This window comes from Tachypleus tridentatus, chromosome 1 (genome assembly GCF_004210375.1).
Source record: "Tachypleus tridentatus isolate NWPU-2018 chromosome 1, ASM421037v1, whole genome shotgun sequence".
Classification (NCBI taxonomy): domain Eukaryota; kingdom Metazoa; phylum Arthropoda; class Merostomata; order Xiphosura; family Limulidae; genus Tachypleus; species Tachypleus tridentatus.
This window is the reverse complement of record NC_134825.1, coordinates 35,588,786-35,613,841: the sequence shown is the minus strand read 5'-3', so window position 1 is coordinate 35,613,841 and position 25,056 is coordinate 35,588,786. Positions and strand designations below refer to the sequence as shown.

Genomic DNA, 25,056 nt, shown 5'->3' with positions numbered 1-25,056 from the left:
ACACTTATTAGTCAATACATGTAATATTTATCACAATTTCATACTTTTCCTTTGAATACTTTTTGTAGTTTTCATACATTTGCAGTAAAACCTTTCAAGATATCAAGATAGATGATATATTCAAAATGTTTAATTCATATATAATAAGTTATAGGTTTTCAATATATTTAAAAAATAATGTACAAAGAATTACAATCATTAAAAAATTCACTTCCAATTCTAAAGTAAAGCAAATTAAAAAAAACAAACCTAGTAAATATTTTCTTTAACACTGAAGTTTAGTACATGAAATGGTGTGAGTTTTGGAAGTATAGGAGCATGGAATACATATTCACTGACACTCAGAATAAGAAGATTTACCACAGAAGTTTTCCTATTGAGAAAATTATTTTTTTTTTATATCTTTCATAATGTTGTTAGAAAAAGAAGCAGGCTGAAACATAAGTTACCGAAACTTTCTAGACTGTGAATATCTATCTAGCACATAAACAATTGGAAATGCAAGTCTCTAAACCTCAAACCAAAACTATATATATAAATATACGTGTCTCTTCAATTCAGCAACCCTCAGTAACAAATATATTTAAATAAATTTGGCAGTATTATTACCTTTGTCTGCAGTTAGACCTCACTGACGTTTCAGGGCTAACTATAAAAAGATACATAACATAAGAAAGGTTACAAAAGAGAACCTTAAAACTTGTATATATAAATTAGTTTGTTATAACTTAAAAACAAGCCAAAACAAAATAAGGCTGCTCTAATTGTAAAGATCCCAGGGTACAGGCTGTGATGTGGGTCTATAAAATGAACCCTAGGTTTTTCAATGAATGCAGCATTTTTTTGTTTATTTTTGTTTCAGCATGTGTTTTATGTGAAAACAAACTAATATAATTAGTCAGAGGTTTGGATTTGCTGTTGTTAATTTGTTATATCTTTTATTAGATAACAGAAAAATATGTAAATCAAGTCTTGTGAGTGACACATTTATGCCACACAGAATCCAGAGTCCTGGAGAAGCTATTATTTGTGAAAAGTACACTTCAATTACTGTTATTTCTCTATATATGTATGTGCATATCCTTAATAAGGATGAAATTAGGTTATGGCTATTTCTATTTATTTTTAAGGAAACAGATTTAGGCTATATTTTTTGTTGATTTAAAGTTGTATCATTCACTTTATATTAAAAAAAATGTAGAACAAGGTCATTAGAATAGGAGAAATTAACTTGGTGTTTTATATCAATATTAGTAGATTATCTTTAAATTGATTATTGGGTATTTGAAATAGATATTGATTTCTGAATGTTCAATGATGTTTTTAACTCTTTGCTCATCTCAGGCATGATAAATTTATCACAGTTTGAGATCTAGTTGCATTATTAGTTGGCTGTTCAGCTTTGGTTTGAAGTTTCATATTAGGATTGCTTCCTTGTTTGTTAACATTCATTCTTCTGTTGTTGAGTCTATTATTTTGAAGTTTGATGTTAGTCTTCATATAGATGGTTGAAAAATTCAGTTGCTGGAAGGGCTCATTTGCATGTGCTCCTTAACTTAACTCCTTAAGGGATTGGGCCATTGACATCACCACCATTGCACCTCAAACCGTGATAAATTTATCTTGCCTGAGATGGCTAAAGACTGAAAACTATGCTGAAGGATCAGACATCAATACTATTTAGTGGATTAATTGTGCAACAATGTTTTTCTTAAATATTTTCATCTGTAACAAACAGTGTTTTTGTATGTTTTTATTGAAATAAATGATTCATTTGTACTCACATTTCAGACATTTCTCTTGAGTGTCTGAAAAAAAAACAATATCTAACAGTAGCTAATTCAAATAGATACAACATCTCAAATATTAACATGTTATTCTGAGTAAATCTGAGATTTAAATCTTTCACCCAACATTCCTGAGGATTTAACTGACTGGGAATATATATAGTCCATTCATATTGTTTTAGTCATGACCAATAAAGGAGAACAAACTGCATAAATTAAATAAATAAAACAATTTGTGAGGAAATGCAACTTTACATGAGAGAATGTAATCTTCCTGACTGATGGTTTTTCCTCGAGTGAATGCAATTTTATCTTCATTATTTCTATCCCTGTAAATCTTTGAGATACTGTAATGTTCAAGAAAAACTGAATACTGTCTAACCAGTTAAGTGTGAAGTAGTTTTGAATGATGCAACTTTTTGGCAAATACTAATTTAGTTAGAAGAGTGAACATTTTCGACATGCCTCCACCCATTTACCTTATTCAATATAATCCTAAGAATACAGTAGATCTCAAGAGAGAATGGTATTCATGGCAAGGGAGGGGGATATAACCTACAATATATATAAGATTAATACTCAACACTCAAGTAAAATAAAATCATACAGAAGGATGCATTAAAAACTTCAAATCCAAACCTCTGACTAAGTGATATTTTCTAATAAACAAAACCAAGCCCAAACAAAAATAAAAAGTGCTGAACACATCCCAAGGTACAGGCTTATTATAATGTAAGATATAAAATGTATCCAAGGATTTGGAGGTGACTACTGAAATAGGACCCATATTGCAGTGGGGATAACACCACCTATCAGTCTTAATCTCCATTTACCAGTCTCACATAAATAAATTCATAAATAATAATAACAATCAAAATTAAATAATATACTGAAAAGAAACAGAAATTAGGAGACAAGATATGGGTGTTCAAGCCCACATCTGTATCACTCTTCACTGCCTGCAGACAGTTGTGGGAAGGTGACTGCTCTCCACTTGGAGAGAAAACAAGTGAAACTTTCCTCCTGAAGTTGGCATTTCAGCTCCCATTATGATGGTAAGGCATTAATAACACAAACTATACTAGTATTGAAGGTACCAACCACCACCCATTAAATCCACTATATCAATTTTCAGACTCTAGACAAACCTTTTTCATGATAAGGTGTTCATTGTATAAAAGTAATGCCAAGTTGTTTACATGACTGTATTAAGAACTAAAAACTTTCATTAAAATTTCCCTAATTCATTACTTCTCTATATTTATTTGATACTCTTAATTTTGTTTAGTTTCTTTGTTAAATTCATTAAATATTACAAAGTTTACAAAATCTTTGTAACTATAACGTTATTATGCTTATAACAGAAGGCTATGTTACATCACTATTAAAAAACGATAAACCATATACTGGAAAAGAAAAAATATTTTCTTCTATAATTATGTAGACTTTGAAATTAAAATAATTAATTATGATATCAGAGAAATAGACTTAAAGTATCAACTTAGTCTATGTGAGAAGAACATATTGGAGTATATTAAATTTTGACCTTAAAATACATAATACGGTCATTGTGTGCAAAAATAATTTATTTAAGATGACAAAAACTTGTGGAAAATAAGCAAAAGTTAGATAATGTATTATATAGGTCTCCACTTTCATAAGTAAAACTTAAAACAATTCAGTTACAATCTATAAATACAGCCAATTTTGTGCCAAGAAATGAATGCATGAGCTCTCCCATGAGGGTAGCAGCTAAAAAATACATATTTTATCAAGTATTGTAAGAGTATACAAGAGTAGTACAGAATAAACAAAATTTTTTTGTTGTTCAAGCAATATGATGAACACTAGAGAAATATAGGTCTCCACAACAGTTCTGGGATTAATCTGTATAAAGATAATTTTTTTCATGTTTTTATAGAATATTAAGAACTTTTGTTTTGCTACTGTTGCTATTTTTATTTACATTAGTGGCAAGTGTTAGTGATACCAAAGACCAGAACTCTTCTACTGACTAACAATTTGGGTATTTGCTTGATGCATTAATTGATGCAGAAGTCCAAGTCAAAGTAAATTACTGAAGTTTTTGTTAAATTTACCATGGGAGAAATAATGTATCACAATAAATGGTGTACTGCAGTTGATGGTATACATCAGGAAAGTTGAATAGCAAAATGAAATAGTTTACATCTCTACAGCTTATTACAATCATTAAGTCTTGTCCTCTACATGAAAGAACATGTCTTTATACTGACATTAAATTTGTGTATGTGTTTAGAATAGCTTTAGACTGCCTATTAAATATTTACTTTAAAAATTATGATTTGGAAAACACGTTTAAATGTTTTAATGAAAACATTCTGTTAAGTAACTGATCACTGTCCTCTTTTAAGTGATTAAATTTAATAATGTACAAAACAAACAATGCTAAACAAAGTTTCTTACAAATTTTGTAGGAAAACAGAAGGGTTATTTTTAAACAATAAACAAGAATAAAATTCAAATACAATGTATGCGTAAATACTTCTTGTAGTTACTGGTAGACATGAATTATTCTATATGACACACTGGACAAGTTTTTTGTTTTCACCTCAACTGTTAGTTACTTGATGAAAAATTATACAAACACTCATATTATGAGTTAACTTTTTGAAATGGCTCCTAGCTCTGCTTTCAATATAGTTGAATGTGTTTCTTTAAGTTCAGGAGTCACCTTGAACATTGGTCCATGTCCAGGAATAATATAATCAGCTATATCCAAAACACGTTCTCGAGACTGCAGCTGAAGCTTAGGGTTTTCACTTCCAGCAATTTCTCTCCACAAACTTGGGTCCTTGATGTCTTCCTCACGTTCAAATAAATCCCCTATCAAAAGATATGCACAAATATATTAATTGGCTTTGAATTTTTAGTATAAACTAAAGATAAAAAATGGAGGATAGTTTGTCTTTTCTGACACATGCCTTGGTGTGTGTATGTGTGCATATATAATCCAATTTCAAGCTTTGTGAAAACTGAAAAACAAATTTTTAAATAATTCCTGAGAACTAAGCATGGAACTTAATCAACAGAAAGTCTTGCAATATTTGTTCTTTATCATACAAGTTTGTTTTAGATGTAAACATTACTATTAACGTTGAATTACAACATTGTCTTTTAAGTTCTTCAAGCACACACACACACACGTTCAATACTGTGAAAATCTTTTGAATAATTCAATGCTCCTGTAGTCTGACATTTTGAGCCTATCAAATAAAACCATTGTAGTTTAAAATATTTAACAAAAGCATAGAAATAGGGAAATTATTGATTTTTCTCACTTTATCTGTGACTTTAGCATATAAAACTTTAATTTAAAATTTTAAGAGAAAAGCAACACACGACTAAGTGCAGTAGCTTTTTTTAAAAGCTCAAGATGTCTAATCTAAGTACAAAATGGTGCAATATTTCCATTCATGGTTATTTTTATTTCCTGTACCAATAATCACTGATAACAAATTTAAGATTTTCACATTGAGTTTTCATTCCTGTACATGTAGGCATAGAGAATTCTTTTCTTTTTAAAAATATTACCAGTACAGCTAATATATAATATAGTATGGTGTTAGAATTACAAATCCAAAACATCTTCACAATATGCTGTTTGTACTTTAACAACAATTGCAAAAATTAAGTGTACTTAGAAAAATGCAAGGAAACTTAGTTCGATAATATCTACTATGACAGGAGAGGGAGAACAAGTTAATTTTATGCAGTTAAAACTGAATTTTCTGAAAAGCCTTTTGATCACATTAACAAGTTATTAACAGATGAGCTTTCAAGAAGCACAGTATCCTTTATAGGAGAATAAGCAAGAAATTCCTTGCTGAAACTAGCTTTCGAAAAAAAATATATATCTCACTCTTCAATAAACACTAGCATAAAAAGCACTGAACAGAGAAGACTAAATTTGAACTGTTTGGTTCCAATGATACTTATATATACATCAAAAGATCAATGTGAGATGGCAGAAGGAATTCCTAGTGTAAAGGGTCATGCATGCAGAAAGGTCTGTGATGGTTTGAGGAGCAAGACCTATGAATAGTATTGGTGATCTTCACAAAATTGAGAGAATCATGGAACAGCACATTAATGTATACTGTATGTCCTCTGTAAAGAAGCTGATTGAGCAAAATTTTATTCTTCAAGAAGATAATAACCCCTCACACACTTCCAAGAAATGTTAAACTTATTTGGCTAGAGAAAATAAACTTAAGGTGATCTCAAGTGAGCAGAATGGACATCACAAAAATCAGAAATTAACCACACAAAAGGAAACTGTAATATGTGTTTATGTATTTTTAAGTCTCTGATACAGTTTTATTCAATTTATTTTGAAGTTATATCCAGAGATTTCCTTTAGTACAGTTAGTACTTTTGTTAGTCATAAGTCCAACAAATTGCATTGTGCAAAAATTATATAACAGTTTGTTTGTATGATTAATTTACAATGATTAAAAGAAAATTTCTATAGGAAATCAATATCTATTTTATAGTGAAAAGATACTAATCATCAAACCAACCTGCTATAACAACTGTTCCTAGGTGTGTTGATTTGATAGTTACACTTACATCTGATAAAGTATGTCCTGGGGTTGGAATCACTTCAATATTATTAGCTATTTGGTATGGTATGCCCTGAAACAAATTTCATTTCATACATTCTTAACACCTTTAAAAAATACATGTTTACAGATTAACAAACTTACAAAGTATTTCTAAGAAACATTTTATATGATAATTAACCATGCAGAAAAGTTAATGGAGAATGTGAAACAACAATATGATCATAACTGTAAAAGTATTTGACAAATTTTATGTGAAAACAACACATAGTTATGACACAATGATCTACATTTATAACACCACATTTTAAGAGAAATATCTCCTCTTGCAAAATGACTCTTATCAAGTAGCTGGGACTTTTTTTGGTACAAATTTTCAATACATGCCACTAGCCTTCCACTTCTGACTTCTGTATTATCCACATGCAAATTATCATGCAGCAGATCTTCACCAGTAAGAGCATGACACCACTTCTATCATAATCAGTACCTTCTTTTGACCTGCACTTGTTAATCACTTTGAGATTGGTCAGAAGGAATCCCAGAATATGTATAACCGATAAGTGGGAATTCTTGGCATTGACTGGTTAGGGTGTAGCAGACCTTAGTATAGTTCAACTGCATCCAACATCAAGTAGTACATGAAATGGTAGACCAGATTCCCAGTAGGTAGAGAACATCTCTCCCTTAAAAACAGAAATTGGCAGGGAAGACAAGCTTCCATGCCAAAATATGTCTCCATTTGCAAGCAGTTCCAACACAACCAACACTAGATCAGATGGTGCAAACCTGCTGTACATTTCCAATCCAAAACCTGATGGAATCGGGTATTTGTTATCCAATAGGAGGTGGGATACCTGTAACACATGAGAGAATTTAGTTAGCTAGTCCATCTACAACTAATATGGGACCCACCAAGAATGTATATCTGAACAATGGTTGGGAGGAGGAATATCTCAGCTTGAGAGACAAAGTGAAATAATATCAATATACACACACACACAATGTGGTGAAGTGCTTTTATCAAAATCTGGTGGCATCTGGAACTGTACACCACATTCACAATGGGGAAGTTTTCAATTTAATTATTGTAAAAAAACCACAAGAAAGAACTACAAGTTGTCCTAAAGAACACCCCATCTATACAGTGTGTATTACCCAAACCTGTTATGTAATAGTTTCACCACAGGTAACAATAAAATGAAGATGCACAACCATCTTGGGGCTATTGGAATTGTACATCAGATCTATGACAGGAAAAGGTACAATGTAATTGATGTTGATTAATGGTCACAAGATGGACAGTGCAAATTTTCAAAAAAAAGTTTCACCTGATCAAGCACCCTTTACCACGGAACTAGCAAAAAGACCCCAGAAAAAGTAAGAAAAGTTTGAAAAATAAAGTAACCAATTTTTCACATTACAATGCAAGATTTTAAATAAATAGTAGAGAAAACTAAGTCAGTAGTATAATGGAAAACATCAACAAATCTGCAAGCAAAGACCAGCAAGTTTGTCCAGTACCACACCATAAATTGCAAAGTGACTAACAAGTGCAGATGTGAAGAGAGTGCTGTTTATGATAGAAGTGATATTACAGTCCTATTGCCAAAGAGTTGCTGCATGATCATTTGCATGTGAATATGTAGAAGTAGGAAATGAAAGGCTACTGTTACCCTTCTTTTTCCCCTTCCTCAGCACAACATGTCTGTGAGTAAAGCAAATGAGGTATATAATAAAAACAAAAAAAGGTATTTTGGCATTTTAAACCCAATGTCACAGATATACGATAAGTGAGATTTGACTTCCACTTTAAAAGTCAATTTCATTTAAAAAGTACACTGCAGGACTGAAAATGTTATAATTAAAATTTGAAAACCTAGATGTTGATGCACCAGTACTATTAATTTCCTTTACAATCTTAAACATCATTTAGATCCCACCAACTTTTCCTTTTTTCAAGAGAAAATTTAAGATATTTCAGCTTCTCATTGAATGACAAGCCCTCCATTCCAGGTACCATTCTAGTAATCTTTCTCTGAACCCTTCTAATAAATGATTCAATGTATTTTCTGAGGTAAGATGCCCAAGACTGAAAACAATATTCCAAATGTGGCTTAATTAGTGACCTGTGCAATAAAGTTGTAACCTCTTCATTATTTCTGTAGATACAACCTAAAATTCTACTTGCCCTCCCACTAACAACATCACATTGTTTGGATGGCTTTAAAGACTGATCGACTATTACACCAAGATCCCTCTCCTTCATAACACAGTTGACCCTTTCACAATAGGCTCAGTATAATATACACATTTACACACGTCAAGTATTTACCTTATAACTTTTGATACAGTATGTGTACATTCACCAAACTTGGCAGATTTTCAGTAAAATTGCAAGTTTTTCATGCACAAAAAAAATCAGATTTTATAATGAAATATTTTTACTAAAGATTTGTTGTGAAAATATCAAGTCTACTTGGTTACTAGTTTCAGTATGAGGTGATTTCATGTTATCATTAAAAAAGTATTCTTAATCCCAAAAATCTCAAATATTTGTGTAATCCCTAAAACGTCTGAAATACATTTGGAATGTTTGTTTTAAGTGAGACTATATTTTGTTATTTTCCATACCCTATGTGGGATTTGTCAAATGACCAATCTTGTAATCATTATGAGAAAATTAGGAAATAAATATAAATCATGTTGTCTTTTTATGCTAACATGACTATGTATTATAACATGAAAATACAAATGTTCAGTCTAAATAGCTTAAGTCCCATGACTTCATATATTTATATATATTTTATTATACTAACCTTCTTACCATGCCTGACTAAGATTACATAACTTGTATTGACATGATGCACGCGCACTTTTGTTACCTTATCCAATAATATAAAACTGACCTAGTCTTGGCTGTGTTTTAGTGGACGAGTATTTTGTATTATACAGTAACATTTAAATTATTATACATTATATATCTATATCACTTATTACTATTTTGAAATAAGTTATAAAAATTATTTTTCTTAAAATATAGAACAATAAATAAAGAAATAGTAAACAGTTATCTCTTTTAGCTACGACCTTTGAACTCGGTTGCTACTGAACATAGATTCCTAAGCCTTTTAAAAGTTCACACACTGCAAATATCACACAAAATATCAACACAACACTTTTCATCCCAACTGAAACAATAACAAACTAAACCCACTTGTAGAGAAATATATATGTAAAAACGGCTCGTTTGGGTTGAGAAAATTTTTTACGTAGAGGAGTGAACAACCCAAACGAGCTGTTTTTACATATATATTTCTCTACAAGTGGGTTTTCTTGACATCACTGATTATTATTTCATCATGGTGACTGTACGAGAAGTGTAAGTCTTTGTGTTTTCTTTGTGGTTTTTGTACTTACCTGTTACCATTATGTCTGAACTAGCATACCTTACAACACTTTTGTAAACCTGATGATGACTGAAGAAGGTCAAAACATTGTTCACTCCTCTACATAAAAAATTTTCTCAACCCAAACGAGCCGTTTTTACATATATAATAACAGACCAAGTTATTATAAAAAACAAACCTGCAGCAAATAAATACACAACATGGCATCCAAATATCAAATTGTTAGCTTACACCACCAGTGAAGGCCCCACTAACTAGTAACACCAATGTTATCCTTACAAATGCTAACAATGAAAATGAAAATGCACAACCAACACCTGGCAGTATCTGGAATTGTACATCAGATGTACGAATATACTGGAAATACATTTTCAGTGAAGGAAAGTATTATATTGTGATATGTTATCTGACCTCATAAAATTGCTAGAATCCCACAATGAACTGTGCCACTCTTAAACATCACCCACTATATTTACACACACACATAACATGGTGAGGGATTTCAGATAAAACCTGATGACATTTGGAACTGTACATCAGGTTCACATTGGGAAAAGTTTCAACATATTTACCATAAACTCTCCAATCAAACACTATGACATAGAAAAAAGAAACAAAACTATAACACCTCTTACACTTTAAACAAATCTCAAACAGACAAAGTTATTATAAAAAACAAACCCAATGTCACAAAGCACAACATCAACAAAACTGTATGTTATACATCTACAACTAACACTAGCCTCACTGACAAACCTGTTTATGGTACAGGCCTAGGTACTAAGTACTCAGATGTGCTTAGGTAACGATGTTAAGGATTGGGTATGTAAACCATATGCTATTATTATTTCTTAAGTCCTTGAACAGCAGATAGATGCCAGAGGATTATTACTCTTCTAGGGTGGTGATAAAATTTCACTTGTAATCATAGGCCTATTAATCTTGCATCACTTGACAGAAAAGTTTTGAAAATACTGTTAAAAGATGCTTTGCAAAGTCATTTAACAAAGTTTAAAATTTTATTAAATAGCCAACATGGCTTCACTAAAAGAAAATCTTGCCTTACAAATCTTTTGAATTTCTTTGAAAAAGTTATTACTTACATACTTGAGGTTAAGGGTATAGATTATATGTTTCTGATTTTTCAGAAAACTTATGAGGAGATGCACCACAAAAGGCTTGTTTCTGGTCAGGCATTTAAGTCAAGTATGTCCACAATAAATGTCTTACACTCTACAATTACAACAATTAACTTATTAATACATGATAAAAGTAAGTTACACAAGTACCATTATCATTTGCAGGCTTAATACCACAGATTTCATATATGTTTCACTTTTTAATAACTGTGATAAAAATGCTTAATTATGGCTTGAAAAAATAAGTCAATCACATTCAATGCATGACCTAATTAAAAGAATCAGTTACAACTAAGTTTTATGTTATTTTTAATGTGTTCTCAGAAAAGTATCTGACACTACCTAACATTTATCAGGATAGAGTTAACTTTAATGTCTTAATAAATTAATTTCAGTATACAAAAAAATAACAACAATGAAGGCTAAGTTTTACTATGGAGAGGTGAAAAAACATTAAATATTTATGCAATTTAAGTAAAGGTTGATAACAGTTTTGGTTTCTGCTATATGGTAACATTGACCACATCTGCAATGTATTATTCTGAACACAAATTAGGACATTAAGGTCTGGGCATGCTGTCACTGAAACTTGGACAGATGTTTTTTTGCTTTATGATGTAAAGAATAGAGTAAGATAATAACACACTTTACTGATGTCATCTGCAAATGTTAATAAAGTTGTATTACACTGGATTAATTATTAACAGCTATGATGAACATACCAGTTAAACTGAAACATGGAATACTGTTTTAGTGTTAGATGTACAAGTATACTGCTACTCTAAATTAACTTTTTCATGGAAGTATCAGTTTTGCTGAGCAAACTTAATTTCTCAATTTGTTACAATTTTTAATATTTAAGAAATTGAAATAAATTCTCATTCCTAACCTTTTCAAAAGGATGAATCTGATAAACGTCCCCAGATGAAATACTCATACCCACAATTTGTGTTGAGCTTTGAAAGAGATTGAGGTTCCCAATATGGTCAGAGTGGCCGTGGGTACACACAACATAATTGATATTATCACATGTCAATCCATTTCTTTTGAGGCCTATAGAAATTAAATAATCACAGAGCATGGTAATACATAATACACATACATGCAACTATGAACCTTTTTGTTTTTTATCTATTAATAACTGATAAGGTGGATATTAAAAAGCATTTTCAATCTAACTTGGTTATTTTTGTCTTTCACGAAATTGGACAAAATTATCATTATAACAATGCAATAACAGAATGGCTTGTTTAAAAAGTCTGTATTCAGGTGTAAAATAATCTCAGTAAGTAACCCAATCATTTTTATACCTGAAGTTTTCCAAAGGCCAATGCTTAATTACAGATTCCAATGGCACAAGTATGTGAGAATGGTGACATCTTTTTATTGGATGATATGCTAGTCTACTACAGTGTCCACAGAAATTAGGATAAAGTGTCTTATCCAGATGCAATGATAGAGTAAGACAAGCCTAGACTGTCTGTAACTTTTGACTATAAGTCCAAAGCAATAACCATTTAGCTACACTACCACCAATATGATAACAGTGCTGATTTATTAATCAATAAATAAATACAAAATTTTCATGAACCAATTTAAACTAATGTTCTTTTAGAGTTAATCATTTCTTATGCTGGTAACATAATTCTGATAGATCCTTACCTTCTCTCACATAATAGTTTTTCTCAACAACTACTACTCTGTATATGCAAAAATTTTTACTTGCTACTATCCTTGTTCTTCCATCTCCATCCATGTGTTACAGGTACATTGTAACATGCAACAATCCTTTATCAATAGGAGTGTGACGCATCCTCATAGCACAACTGGCTCCCTCTATAGCCTAGCACCTATTCCTTATTTTAAGTTAAGCCAAACAGAAGCACTGCAAGCAGTGAGGACAGGTGGAAAGTATGAAAAGAGGTAAGGATTTATTAGAAATACATTTTTAGTGTACGAAAACTTCTAATATAATAGTTTACCTCTCTCATACAATAGATAACTTCTCACATTCATACAGTTGAGAGACCAGTGCAAAGTTATCATTGATGAGTACCTTTTCAAAAGTGTTTAAAGAGAGCCCATGAAGTGTGACACTTCCATGTATAAGAATACACCTGTTGGAAACCACACCACACTTGTACCAGATATAATTCTTGCCTGTTATAAAGATATGCATCACTAAACAAGTGGGAAAAAGAAGCACATCAAAAATTTTACTAACATGACTAATGGTGTAGAATGGTTAAAGCACAAAAGACCATAATTGGTGGGTCAATTCCAGTTGAAAATCAGGCAGAACTGGGAATGGATTATCTGGCCCATATTAGAAGGATGATCCTTACCATCTTCACCTCACACTCAGGAATTAGTAGGGAATGAGAACTTCCATTCTAAAACCCAGGTCAGCACATGCATACATCCACACTACACAACCAATGCCATTCATTCAGGACATCACATCTCATGTTAACAGTGGGCATTACAGACCTCAAGGACATACAGTGTAGGTTCTTGTGGCTGGTCCAGCTCTCATCTTAAACCAGACCACTTGGGAAACCACATCTAGAAGGTAGTATGATGGATGTTCCCCAGCTGAACAGTATCCTACATAAAGCACAGGGACATTGTAAGAGTTAAAAATAAATTAAAAGAAAACTTACCCACTCAAAGTTGAACCAAAATGTGTGGTATGGCAATGGATAGCAATCAGTATTCCAAGAAGGAGGAGATGCCCAAATATAAATAATGTGTGATGAAACTGTGCAGTGTGTTTCACCTGGTAGCCTGGAAGATATCTACTTATATACAACAGAAGGGAGCTGCCAGGAATAGGGTGAGTTGAAATGTATAGTAGTAGGAGAATAGGATGGTAGAATGAAAAAAAAAGTGAAGAAATGAAAGAATAAGTCAATTGAATGAGTTGGTGAATCCAACAGGTAAGGGTCACAAGTGGATAAAGGGTTCCATTGGAAAAAGAGGTGGGAACTGGTACCAAGGATGGAAGATGTGCATGCATATTAACATCAGAGAGCACAAAACAGGCAGAGGAGATGATCCAGACCATAATATGAAGACAAGTAAGAAACGTAAAGGAGGAATACTAGTGTGAAAGTGATAATTCCTTTACAAGCCACTGAGGTCTTGGGAAGTTAAAAATGACAGTGACAGGTATATGATACATTGAGAGTGATCAAATCCAACCTGAAATGACTACCAGTGGTGAGATAGAGAATATGTTGTCAATGAGTTGAAAGTATGCTGAGTAAGGGCATAAAGAATAAAACTTCATTTTTGAAGAAGCAAGAAGAAATAGAGGAGACAAAAAAAACACAAATTAGAGAAATATGACACATGAGGGAAAAACACATGGGAATGAAACAAAATGAAGGTTGAGGATAAGGCCACTCTGCCATCTGTAATGGTTAACACAAACAGATAAGTGTTAAACAGCAAAGTAAAATACAGAAAAATGCAGAATAAAAGAGGTTGAAAGCAAGTAACCATGGTGTAGAGATCAATGGCAAAATCTTTTGTAAACCACCAAAAAGAAGGGCAAACAGAATTCAGTATAAGAGCTGTTCACTAGCAGTGAAATAAGGTTGCCCTAGAAAGAATCAGACAAAAGTTAATTGTAAAGTATGGGTTAGGAAGGATGAAACACCAATAAAAAATACTGGAGGAGAAAGAACCTGATTGGAAGAAAAAATTGCAGAAGCAGTGGAGGAACTGGGAACAGAAGTTGTGCAGGAAATAAGGAGGTAATGAGAAGGGCTCAATAAGGAGTGGCTTGGATGATAGACAAAATCTAAGGAAGGAGATAGATAGGAGGATAATCACTGGCTCAATCCCAACTGAAAGCATTCATTGCCAGAGCCAATGGAAGAAGAACCAGAGATCAGAACAGATGAAGTGGCAAATGTGACAAGTAGAGGGGCACCCCAATGGAAGCAGACCTGTGGATCATTCTGTGGGGACAAGATAACAGATCTGCAACAAGAATAAAAGCATCCAGTACACAACAAGCCAACAAGCAAATATGCAATGAGTGGACCCAGAAGTGAATGTGAATAGGTACCCGTAGCTAGTCAACAGTTGGAAGAAACAACAATCAGTTAAAATGAATCATAACCAACCAACTCTGTACTAACTGGAGGAAATGATCCAACATTAAATGAACTGCAAAAAGTTCCAAAAGAGAGATGTGGAACCTCAATCCAACCAAAGACCAGATATACCTCTCCCCAACCTGTGAGATATATCTGGTGAAAGGTACATGCTGATAATGATATATGGTCTATGGTTTAGTAGTTTGTATAATAGTATGACATCAGAATAAGACATACAGTTTTTAAAAAATGCTATTATATCCTACTTAATAAGATACTCTACAGTAAAAAAGATTTGTTAAAAATTATTATTTTATTGTTATCTAATATAAAAACTTGATCTTTAGTCTATTTTCTCAGTTTTCTAAGTTCAGTTCTAAGTCATGTTTTTTATTTTTGTTTTACACTTTTCCCTTTTTTTCAGTGTTGGAAAGTTTTTGTGAACAAGTGATAAATGTAAAAATACAAGAGTTTTCACACAAAATACTTCTTACATTTCTTTATCTAATCTTGTATCTATTGTTGTTTAAAAATTATGTAGAAACATTTAAAAAAACAATTTCAACTACATTTAAATTGTTAAGTTACCCTTATTGAAAAAAAAGTCAATACCTTCAATAAGAACGTGGCTGTCCCATGCACTCAAAGTGTCCACCAACAAATTGACTCCAGGACCTTTCACAAGTGTTGAAGTGCCATTTGCAACCATAGATTGTTTGTCTTCACTCAAATAGGAATACCCTTCTTTCAGTACATCAATATGATAAATATCCATGACAGCCACACAAGGAAATGAGCCTACAGCAATACAGATATACCAAAATCTGCTATCATAAAAATACTTAATAGTATTTGTTCTCACCATTATATTCTTGTATGGATTCAACAATATTCAGTTTCAACACTTGTAAACTTAAATACTGAAGTTATTATATTTATGAAATTACTGTACAAAAAAGTTAAACTGTATGGTCAGTGATGGATCCCATGAGTTTATTTTTTATTTAATATGAAGTTTCTACAATTAAAAAGCATGAAAAACCAAGAATCTAATTACTTTTATGCAATTTCTTCATGGGTAGCTTCCAAGAACTACAGTTTATCCAAGTTGATGTTTTTACTCTCTTTTAGAATTAACATATATTTAATGCAACTAAGTTTCACAAATGAACTTTCATTATAATTATGTGCAATTAATATATTTATGATTTCAGTTTCTAAACCATAAGCATAATGTATAATGTTATTGAAGCTTTATCAGTTATTTTATCAACATTCTTTACTTGCCCATCAGGCAGCACCCATTGTTACCAACAATTTGACATGTCCATTTATGATGTAGAGAATTTCAGGAAATTAACATTTTTAGATAAAAGGTAAGCATCTCAAGAGTTAATTATTGTTTCAATAGGATCATTAATAGTAATCAGTTGTCACGACAATGTTACAAGCAGCCATAAACTAAAATCATTCTTGTATAATGGTCAGAGGCCAACTGATCATTATGGCTAACAGAGTACAGTAAATATGTGTATGAAATACCTATAAATTGTAGTTATTCCTCATTTGTTTTTAGGCTATTTTTCAAAGATTGACCAATAAGTTGACACTTATTGAAAGTAATGATACTTTATGCATACATCATATACACATAGAAACAGAATACTTTTCCAGTATTATGAGTGCTTCTATGTGGATCGGTACCAGTTAGAATGCCCAAGATCCTTAAGATCTATATAACATGGAGAATGAACTGAATATATAATGTCTACTACCTTAATATATTAAATGCATACCTATAACTCTTTTAAGTCACATCAGACAAAAATAAAAGGAAGAAAAAACATATTCTAACTCTTCCTAAGAAGATGACTAGAGCATCAACCACTCAAGAATTTTGTGTGGATGGTAAGTTAATATTCACAGTCTTCTATCTCCACAGTGTAAGCTTACAGGTTTGTCATAAAATACATTCATTTTTCAGCAGCACCAACGATAAGGCCAGGATCCCCATGAATAAACAGATATCTTTGCTGATGTTCTTGAATTAACTGCTCATGATCTAGTCATTGCTGAGAAACTTTAACACCATATGTCTATGCAGCATGTCTACTACCTTTAAGTGCATTGGATTCAACTTTAGTAACATATAAAGCTCTACTATACATAGCCATTTGGAGCTGAAAGCATGACAGCAAGATGGAGTCTCATATTATAAAGGAGAGGAAATGTATATACATGTTTTTAATTGAATGAATCCACAACACTAGATGTCCCTATATTGTTAAAAGGATGGGATAATCATACCTGGTTAATAAGCATAACTTAGGCATGGAACAAATAGTAACTAAATAGGTAACAGAAAAGAACTGCTATACATTCCATCACACTTGACAAATGACAATCAGAGACAAAATGAATCCCAAAGCTAGAGGAAGCCATGAGATGCAAAATTTTAAGAAATTATTAGGATTGGTCTACATGCTGGTCTGCAGAATATCCCATAAATAACACTATATTTGAGATACCAAAGGCATAACTTAATGACAAAAATGATAAGCCACAATCTAGAAACAATAAGGAAAGAAGCATCTGTTGAAGAATTGGAAAAGAAACAAAATACATCATTTCTAATTCATGAACTATAGAAGATAGCCTAAAGAGAATGATTGTCTGACTGGGAAAAGCATCAATATAAATGAACTAGCATTCAAGCCCCCTGGAAAGAAAATTCAGCTTCCCAGGCAGGGGAAATCAAACAGCCAATTATGAAACTATGGATGTCTGTGAAAAATAGGCATTTGACAATTTTTGTGAAGATGTTCCAATAATTTTAATGAGATTGTTTTCCCTTGAGACCGTACAATAATAAAATGTTGACACAAATGAGGATCCACCAAACTAATCTTCCACATATCACAAAATATTACTTTAAGACTAAAGAAATGCCTTGTACCTAAAGTTTTATAAGCCCCCTTTCTGCCATTGCAGCAATAGTTCATTAGTATAAAAAGGAAAATAATCTCACAAAAAAAAACACAGTTTGTTTTAAATTTTGCAAGAAGCTACACAAGGGCTATTTGCACTAGCCATTCCTAATTTAGCAGTGTAAGACTAAAGGGAAGGCAGCTAGTCATCACCACCCACTGCCAGCTCTTGGGCTACTCTTTTACCAATGAATAGTGGGATTGACCATCACATTATAATGACACTGCAGCTGAAAGGGCAAGCTTGTTTGGTGCAATGGGGATTACGACTTGAACGCCTTAACCACCTGACCAAAAAAAACAACCATAGTAAAATGCCAACTTGCATACGACTAGAACAGCCATTCCTTATGTTACAGTTTTGCAAATTTCATCAGAAATATTATAACCTTACTTTGCTTTGAAAGTCAATATATGTGGGCTGCTTTTATAATTTTAACTTCATGATAATTCAGTAACTTAGCCTGCTTTTTGGAAAATGAAATATACAGCAGAGTATTTTGAGTTTTAAGAGATGTAAACTACAAGATGTGAAGAAACTTTCTGACTGTGAGACTTAACCAAAGGGAAAAAGATCACCTATACCTAATGTCACCAAAAGTGCAAACTGAACTAACACAGATAGGTCTGACATTAATAGCTATGCAGATTTAGTTTCATAAGCACTTTCAGTGCTCCTAAGAAGTAAGAGTTCTCATATGCAATCCCTAAACATGTGTCAGTACTGACAATAAAAACACAACATATGTACATTACAACAAGGAGTTATCTCTTGCAATTCCCTGATTTTACACATAGCACTGCTTCTCAATTCAGAGTGAAGAGTAAAGTTATTATCATATTCTGAAAATCACAAATTGTCCCCTCCTCCAAATCAAAACATAATGTAACCATGCTATTATATTTTGAATAAAACAAACAGGTGTAAATATTGGTACATTCTACTTCAGGGGAGGAGGGAACTGTAAATAAAACCAAAATAAATTCCAATTTTCCAATTGGCTTACACTGCCATTCATTTCACCAAACTTATAGTAATGTCTTTGATAAAATGAAGCACCAGAGATATAACCCTGTAAAGCATATAAAAACAACTCTACAGCCACCATTGTCCTTTAAAGAAAAATAGGCTAATTTAATTCAGTTGCAAAGCAACTTTTAATTTGGCTTTAAATAATCTTTATTTTATATTAACAGGGCATTAAAGTAAATGTTCAGTGAGCAAAAATGACATGAAGAAGCTTCTCATAACAACATACTGCACTGCAAAACATGCAGGTCTTCACTCTTTTGAACATTTGTATGAACTACAAGCCATCAATAGAGTTGACCTTGGTCATATGTATATGAACAATAAAGGAGCCACTGTCTCTATTTCATGCATTTATAAGCTAGCAGTAATAGAATTAATATACCATATAAACAGTCCTAAATTATTTTCTATAATAATCAATGGTCCTACAGACACAGAAATAAATAGTATACATTTGCCTTTTGATTTATTATGAACTTCAAAACATTCTTCTCTGGAATTGTAAATATTAGCAATGCATGTGCTAAAACAATAACCAAAGAGCTAATAGAATTTATTGAAATTCACACATAGCAGTAAAATCTTGTTGGATTTAGATCAGATGGAGTAAGCATTAACCTTGGCTCAAAGAGTAGGACAGTAAACTTCCTGCAAAAACATATGACACATCTTGTAGTACTTTGGATGCATGTAAAGTGTAAAGCATGTAAGTCTCAAACCACAATGAGAGAGAGACTTAATCTTTATTTAAACTCTGCCAAACATTTGTAAGAAATGGAGGAAATCTTTGACTTGTTGAATGAAGTGACTGGAAAAGTTGGAAAGTGCAATGAAATTTGATGGGTCATTAGTATGTACAGGGCCATGGAAACTACAGACTGGAAAACCACAATTCATCACCTCAAACATATTTTTTCTAAATCAACTCAGATGACACTTCTGTTGCCAACAGACACATACAAATGATCAAATCAACTTCTTTACTTCATCACACATATGCAAGATCTTTCATCAAAAACTACACACTTGTCAACTTCTTTCTGGTCAAGTCATTTTAAATTTTGGTGACACTATGAATGAGATCAAATACAAGATTTTCCTTAATTTCCCTATAATGTTCATCTTATGTTTTCATTTAATATTATTTGTGTAGGGTGTAAAAGAATACACCTAGAAAGAGGTTCAAGTTAAAGGAACAGCAACTAATGTAGAACATTGTATTAAAAAATTTGATGTAATTCTTGATAATGTAAATGTACATAATGAGAGAATTTTGTCAGGTCTCAGTAAGCATGTGATTAAAAATTCTGAGATTTTAGATCTAAAGTTTTAACCAACAGGATCTAACAACTTGTTAACTGTGGCAAAGATGACCTTAAGAAACTGATTGATCACTACTATGAACATTTATTCTCCAGTGAGTCTGAGGGTCACTATTCAGAAGAAAGAGGCCAACAGTCAAATGAACCACCCAGCAGACTGTGATGGATGAATGGAAACACTAAAAACAGTCAGTATTAAAACGTGCCTGCAAATGAAAGATTATTTTTCATATGTGGAAGAAACTTGTTGGTGAACAGTTTCATTCTACTCCATACTTATGAAAATTAGCACTTCTTTTGCACATGAATACAACAATATGTAAAATAGAATATTCTGTTATGAATAGAATCAAAAGTGGCAACAGGTCAGGGTTGGCCCTGATGATCATCTTGATCAATGGGCCTCAGGTAAAGCATTTGATCCACATCCTGAAACAGACTGGGTAAAGACATGAAAAGCCAACAGGAGACCAGAAGCAAGTCTTCACTCGTACCATAAGTAATGGGCCAAACTCTAGGTTCAAAAATAAATATCAAAATTCACAAAAAATGATTAAACTTCAAACAGACAAGTTGCTTATTCAAAGTTATTTCTACTGTCAAAGTAAAATCTTATTATGATTCCTCGAGAATTTGTAAGTTAAATCTCAATACTGTATATAAGTACAAGTAAAAGCAAAAGCACTTAGTGTAGTGTCAACTTTCATGCACCAGGGGTGAAACCTGCCAATACTCAATGGTACTGAGTACCAGAACTTATTTTTAAAGAGGTATCAGTACTGGGACTTACTTGAGCTGCTTTGTTATTTTTTGTTTACACTTCATTTTTTCTCTTGTTTTAAAAACACGTCCACTTAACTCAAATGAAGGCTTCTACTTTTCTTTTTTTGAGAATTTCACCCATGACATGCATAATATTGTCTAAGAAAGCATAGTTCTGAATCATAAATGCAAATTTACAAAAAATATATTATGCATAAGTTGAAATGTGAAAGGAAATGTTTTGTAGTATATAATGAAAAATCTCTCAAACCAATGACTGGTTTAATGATCTAACAATTATTGTAAATAAGTTTCAAATAATAACTGAGATGTTGAAATCCCTAAACCCTAGTCCTTCTCAGTTTTTATTGCATCGGAATGATTTGATTGTAGTATTTCTGCCACATATGTTTAAATATGGTCAATAAATTAATATAAATCTTATGAAGTTTTGAGGTGTCAATGGGTAGGTTAAAATTCAAATTCAAATTGTAGTGTTTCCATGGTGACTCTGCATTAAAAATGACAAGCAGACTGAAATAATGCTGTGTTTTGTAAAGAAACAGCATTTCACCCAAATAAATCAGTACCTTAAAATAATCAATTATTTTTCTCCAAGACTATGTTTGTGTACCTAAACATAGGTGATTATCACACCACATCTTGTGTTTACCAAAGTTTGAAAACTTTTATGAGCTAGTAAGCACTTTCAGGAAAGAAGCTTACCAGTTCCTCACTAAGAAATTCCTACCCTGTTTAGAATGAAAGAAAATAATGTTTTAAACTTCAAATGAATAGTTCACAAAAATGGGTAAAATATAAACTGAAACCCTATGAGTAGAAATTTCTTTTGAATTTTTAAAATAGTATACCTATTCATTATGACTGAATTGTAATGTTTTAATTTTGTTTTCAATATTTCCACAATTTGGTTAAAACCAATTATTCGTAACATGAAAAAAAAAAAAAAAAAGGACTGTAACAAATGCAGACTCTTAATGTTGTGATTTAAGTGCCAATAAGCAATAAAACAAACTAATGAAACAACTAAGCCTAATACTGTACTATATACAGCACTACAGGTATGCATATTTCAAATTAACTTTTTTCTGCCATCATGTTTGGCCCAACTGATTTATAGTTCTGGTATTTAACAGTGGGAAGATAACATTTTAAAAATAGAATTTTAAATTGTTGAAAAAGTTGCAGTCTACTGTTGATTGTTATTTTTACCATGCATATCATGGTCAAAAGATGTTTAGTTTGATTACTTAATTACAGTTACTACTAATACTATGTTTCTACCAGTCTAATGCTTTGATACTGAAATATTAATTTGGAAGTTTCTAACATGGTTGTTGGCCTTTGGAATAAATTGCCTTTCGATGTTGAGAAGACAGTAAATTTAACTGAGTATAAGAAGAAATCTGGTAAGTATATGAATAATAAGAGCTAGGTTTAAGAATTTTTTTAAACTTATTTATTAATAACTTTAGTTTATTTCAGAAGATGGGGTAGCTGAGATGGGCCAATACTGGTAATAGGTCCCATGTTGCCCCAAAACATTGTCATATTCACAAACCTACTCGTAAGATAAAAGCAAATCTTCTGAGTGTAAACTCTTAAGTGTAATATTAATTCAACTTCAACGATATGTTCATCACGTACATAAGTATAATTATACCATAACCAGGCCTAACATGGTCATAAATTTTTTCACAGAAAAGTAAATTTTTATTTTAAGTAAAATCACATAATTACTGAGTGTAGCACAACTTATTACTGTGAAACAACAAAGTAAATTAAATTTTGATATATAATTATAGGGTGAATTTTAATTTTCAGTTTAAAGGTACTTATATAAAAGCTAATCATAATACGCAAAACTTTCAACGTTTTTAAGAACACAATTTAAAATTAAAAACTGTATTCTGGTACCGCAAACTGTTGCTTATTAGCGCGTTCTCCCAGTAATAAGTTCAAATAAACAAGGTTACTTAATTAGTGATTATGAGTCAATCAACATCAGCAAATTATGACGTTCTCGCATAACACAGTTAAAACCACGTGCGAAGTAAGAGGAAATAATCCCGTCTGTGTTCGAACTTTCAAAGATGCTGTCGTACTTTCGTATTTCTTGCCTTTTTAATTTACGTTTTAATTTTTTTTCGGAATATTTCTGCTCTCTGTGGTACTTATCTTTGCACCCATCCAGTTTAGATTTGACTTCTCTTTCTTTTGCTAAGTATCACACTGAAACAATTATTTTCAGGAACATTTTCTGTTACTTTTCCTACTATCTAGATATAATAACCTAATTCCACAAACAAACAAACTAATACTTTATTTAAAATTTTAATATCATGAAATTAATGAACATTTTTGTTAAGTAATTATTTTTAACTTGTTTATTTTTCCACTTTTAAATATTTTAGAATGTTTTGCAATCTTTATCAACGCAATATGCATTCACTGTTCATTCCAGAAATAATTTAATTACTGGGGAGTGTGGATTAAGCAATACCTTATAACACTCATCCAAACAAACACATTTGAATATCGGTATTTCTTTCTTCTTTCTTTTTCTTTCTCATTTCAATCACTGGAAATTCTCAATTTCGTTTGCAAGCTCACCTTGACTTTTCTCATTAATTGTACTTTACGCTCCTATACCATCCACCTTCTAACTCTAAAGGTCATTTTCCATAATAATGATGCCAATCTTCCCCCTGATGATATTCTATCAGACGTGGATGGCCAATTCATTTATGCTCGTGGCCAGTTTCTTACCTACACTGTTGGCAGGTGCCGAAATTATCATCAGGTAAAGCATGGGTTAGTTGGTTGGTTTGAAATTAAGCACAAAGCTTCATAATGAGCTATTTGTGCTCTGCACACCACAGGTATCGAAACCCGGTTTCTAGCCCTGTGAGTCCGAATACATACTGCTGTTCACTGTGGGGTTTTAAGCATGGGTAAAAATCAGCCGATACTCACCAGTTTATGAGTAATGGAAGTTATTTTTTAAGGCGATACTAGTAATTGAATTTATTTGAGCTGCTTTGTCGTTTTTTGATGTTTACACGTATATATGTTTTTCCAAAACAGACCCACAAAATAAAACATGATAAAAAAAAGACAGATATAATACCTTTATGGGACAGACTCGGCCCGTGGGTCACAATATTTCTATCTACATTCTATCGTTTTTCACAATGCTGGATTTCAGCCTTATCTTTTTTTCGGAATCACTTATTACATTACTGGTAGGAACATTTCCTTTGTTAAGGTCGCCTGTAAGAACAACTGCAAAAAATAACGTGAGCCTTTCTAGCTGTATTTTTACTGTTTTGTTTTAATGCCTCGGTGTGTTGTGTTTTTTAGGAATGAGAGATCTATCTTTCCCCATTTGACCTTCATGTCTAGGCACTGTTGACTACATTGAGTCTGACATTGGACGATCTTTCTGAGTCCAATAATTAGTTCATCTAACCATGGTTCATTACCATTCAAACTGGTGACTTCTCTTTGAATCATTTGAGGAGGACGGATACTTCTGATTGAAAGTCCAGTCTTTTCCTTTCTGGACTATTTTCGAACCATTCTTGTGTTCCCCTGTTTACGGATGGCTCAAATTCAGTTGATTTTGTTCGCTCGACAATGGCTTATTTGGCTCGATGGATGTTCACGGGATTCCCTAGATTGGCCTAGAATCACATAGAAGCTAAACAGTACACTAAAGGTACTGACTCTCTTAGCTCTTTTTTTGTTCCTGGAATTGCTATGAGTTCTCACCTTATTCTTTTGGATATTCAGAAATGACTGTTCCACTTCTATTTATTGTTTCTATCTATTATTTTTATATTTTTATTCCTGGCCATGCTGGTATATGCGGGAACGAGG

The 25,056-nt window shown here is 32.2% G+C and overlaps 1 protein-coding gene across 6 annotated transcripts; it reads right to left on the bottom strand.

Moving 5' to 3' along the window:
* Positions 1–110: 110 nt before the first annotated feature.
* On the bottom strand, positions 111–23,474 carry LOC143246185 (metallo-beta-lactamase domain-containing protein 1-like). 6 transcript variants are annotated; one of them, XM_076492421.1, is made up of 5 exons: positions 23,151–23,474; positions 15,662–15,847; positions 11,830–11,993; positions 6,350–6,464; positions 111–4,652 (listed from the first exon to the last, which is right to left on the bottom strand). In XM_076492421.1, exons 2-5 carry the CDS (start codon positions 15,822–15,824, stop codon positions 4,429–4,431), a joined length of 666 nt encoding a protein of 221 aa, XP_076348536.1. In that variant the 5' UTR covers positions 15,825–15,847; positions 23,151–23,474; the 3' UTR covers positions 111–4,428. The 6 variants fall into 6 exon arrangements, with proteins under 6 accessions (XP_076348536.1, XP_076348545.1, XP_076348553.1 ...); XM_076492430.1 differs by having other exon boundaries at positions 23,155–23,474; XM_076492438.1 differs by having other exon boundaries at positions 23,225–23,474.
* Between the last annotated feature and the right edge of the window lie 1,582 nt (positions 23,475–25,056).

Coding starts and splice junctions, on each gene's coding strand:
- LOC143246185 (XM_076492400.1), bottom strand. Junction 6,465..11,829: donor AGATTCATCCTTTTGAAAAG/GTTAGGAATGAG, acceptor AATTTGTTTCAG/GGCATACCATACCAAATAGC. Junction 4,653..6,349: donor AGGAACAGTTGTTATAGCAG/GTTGGTTTGATG, acceptor ATCTTTTGATAG/GGGATTTATTTGAACGTGAG.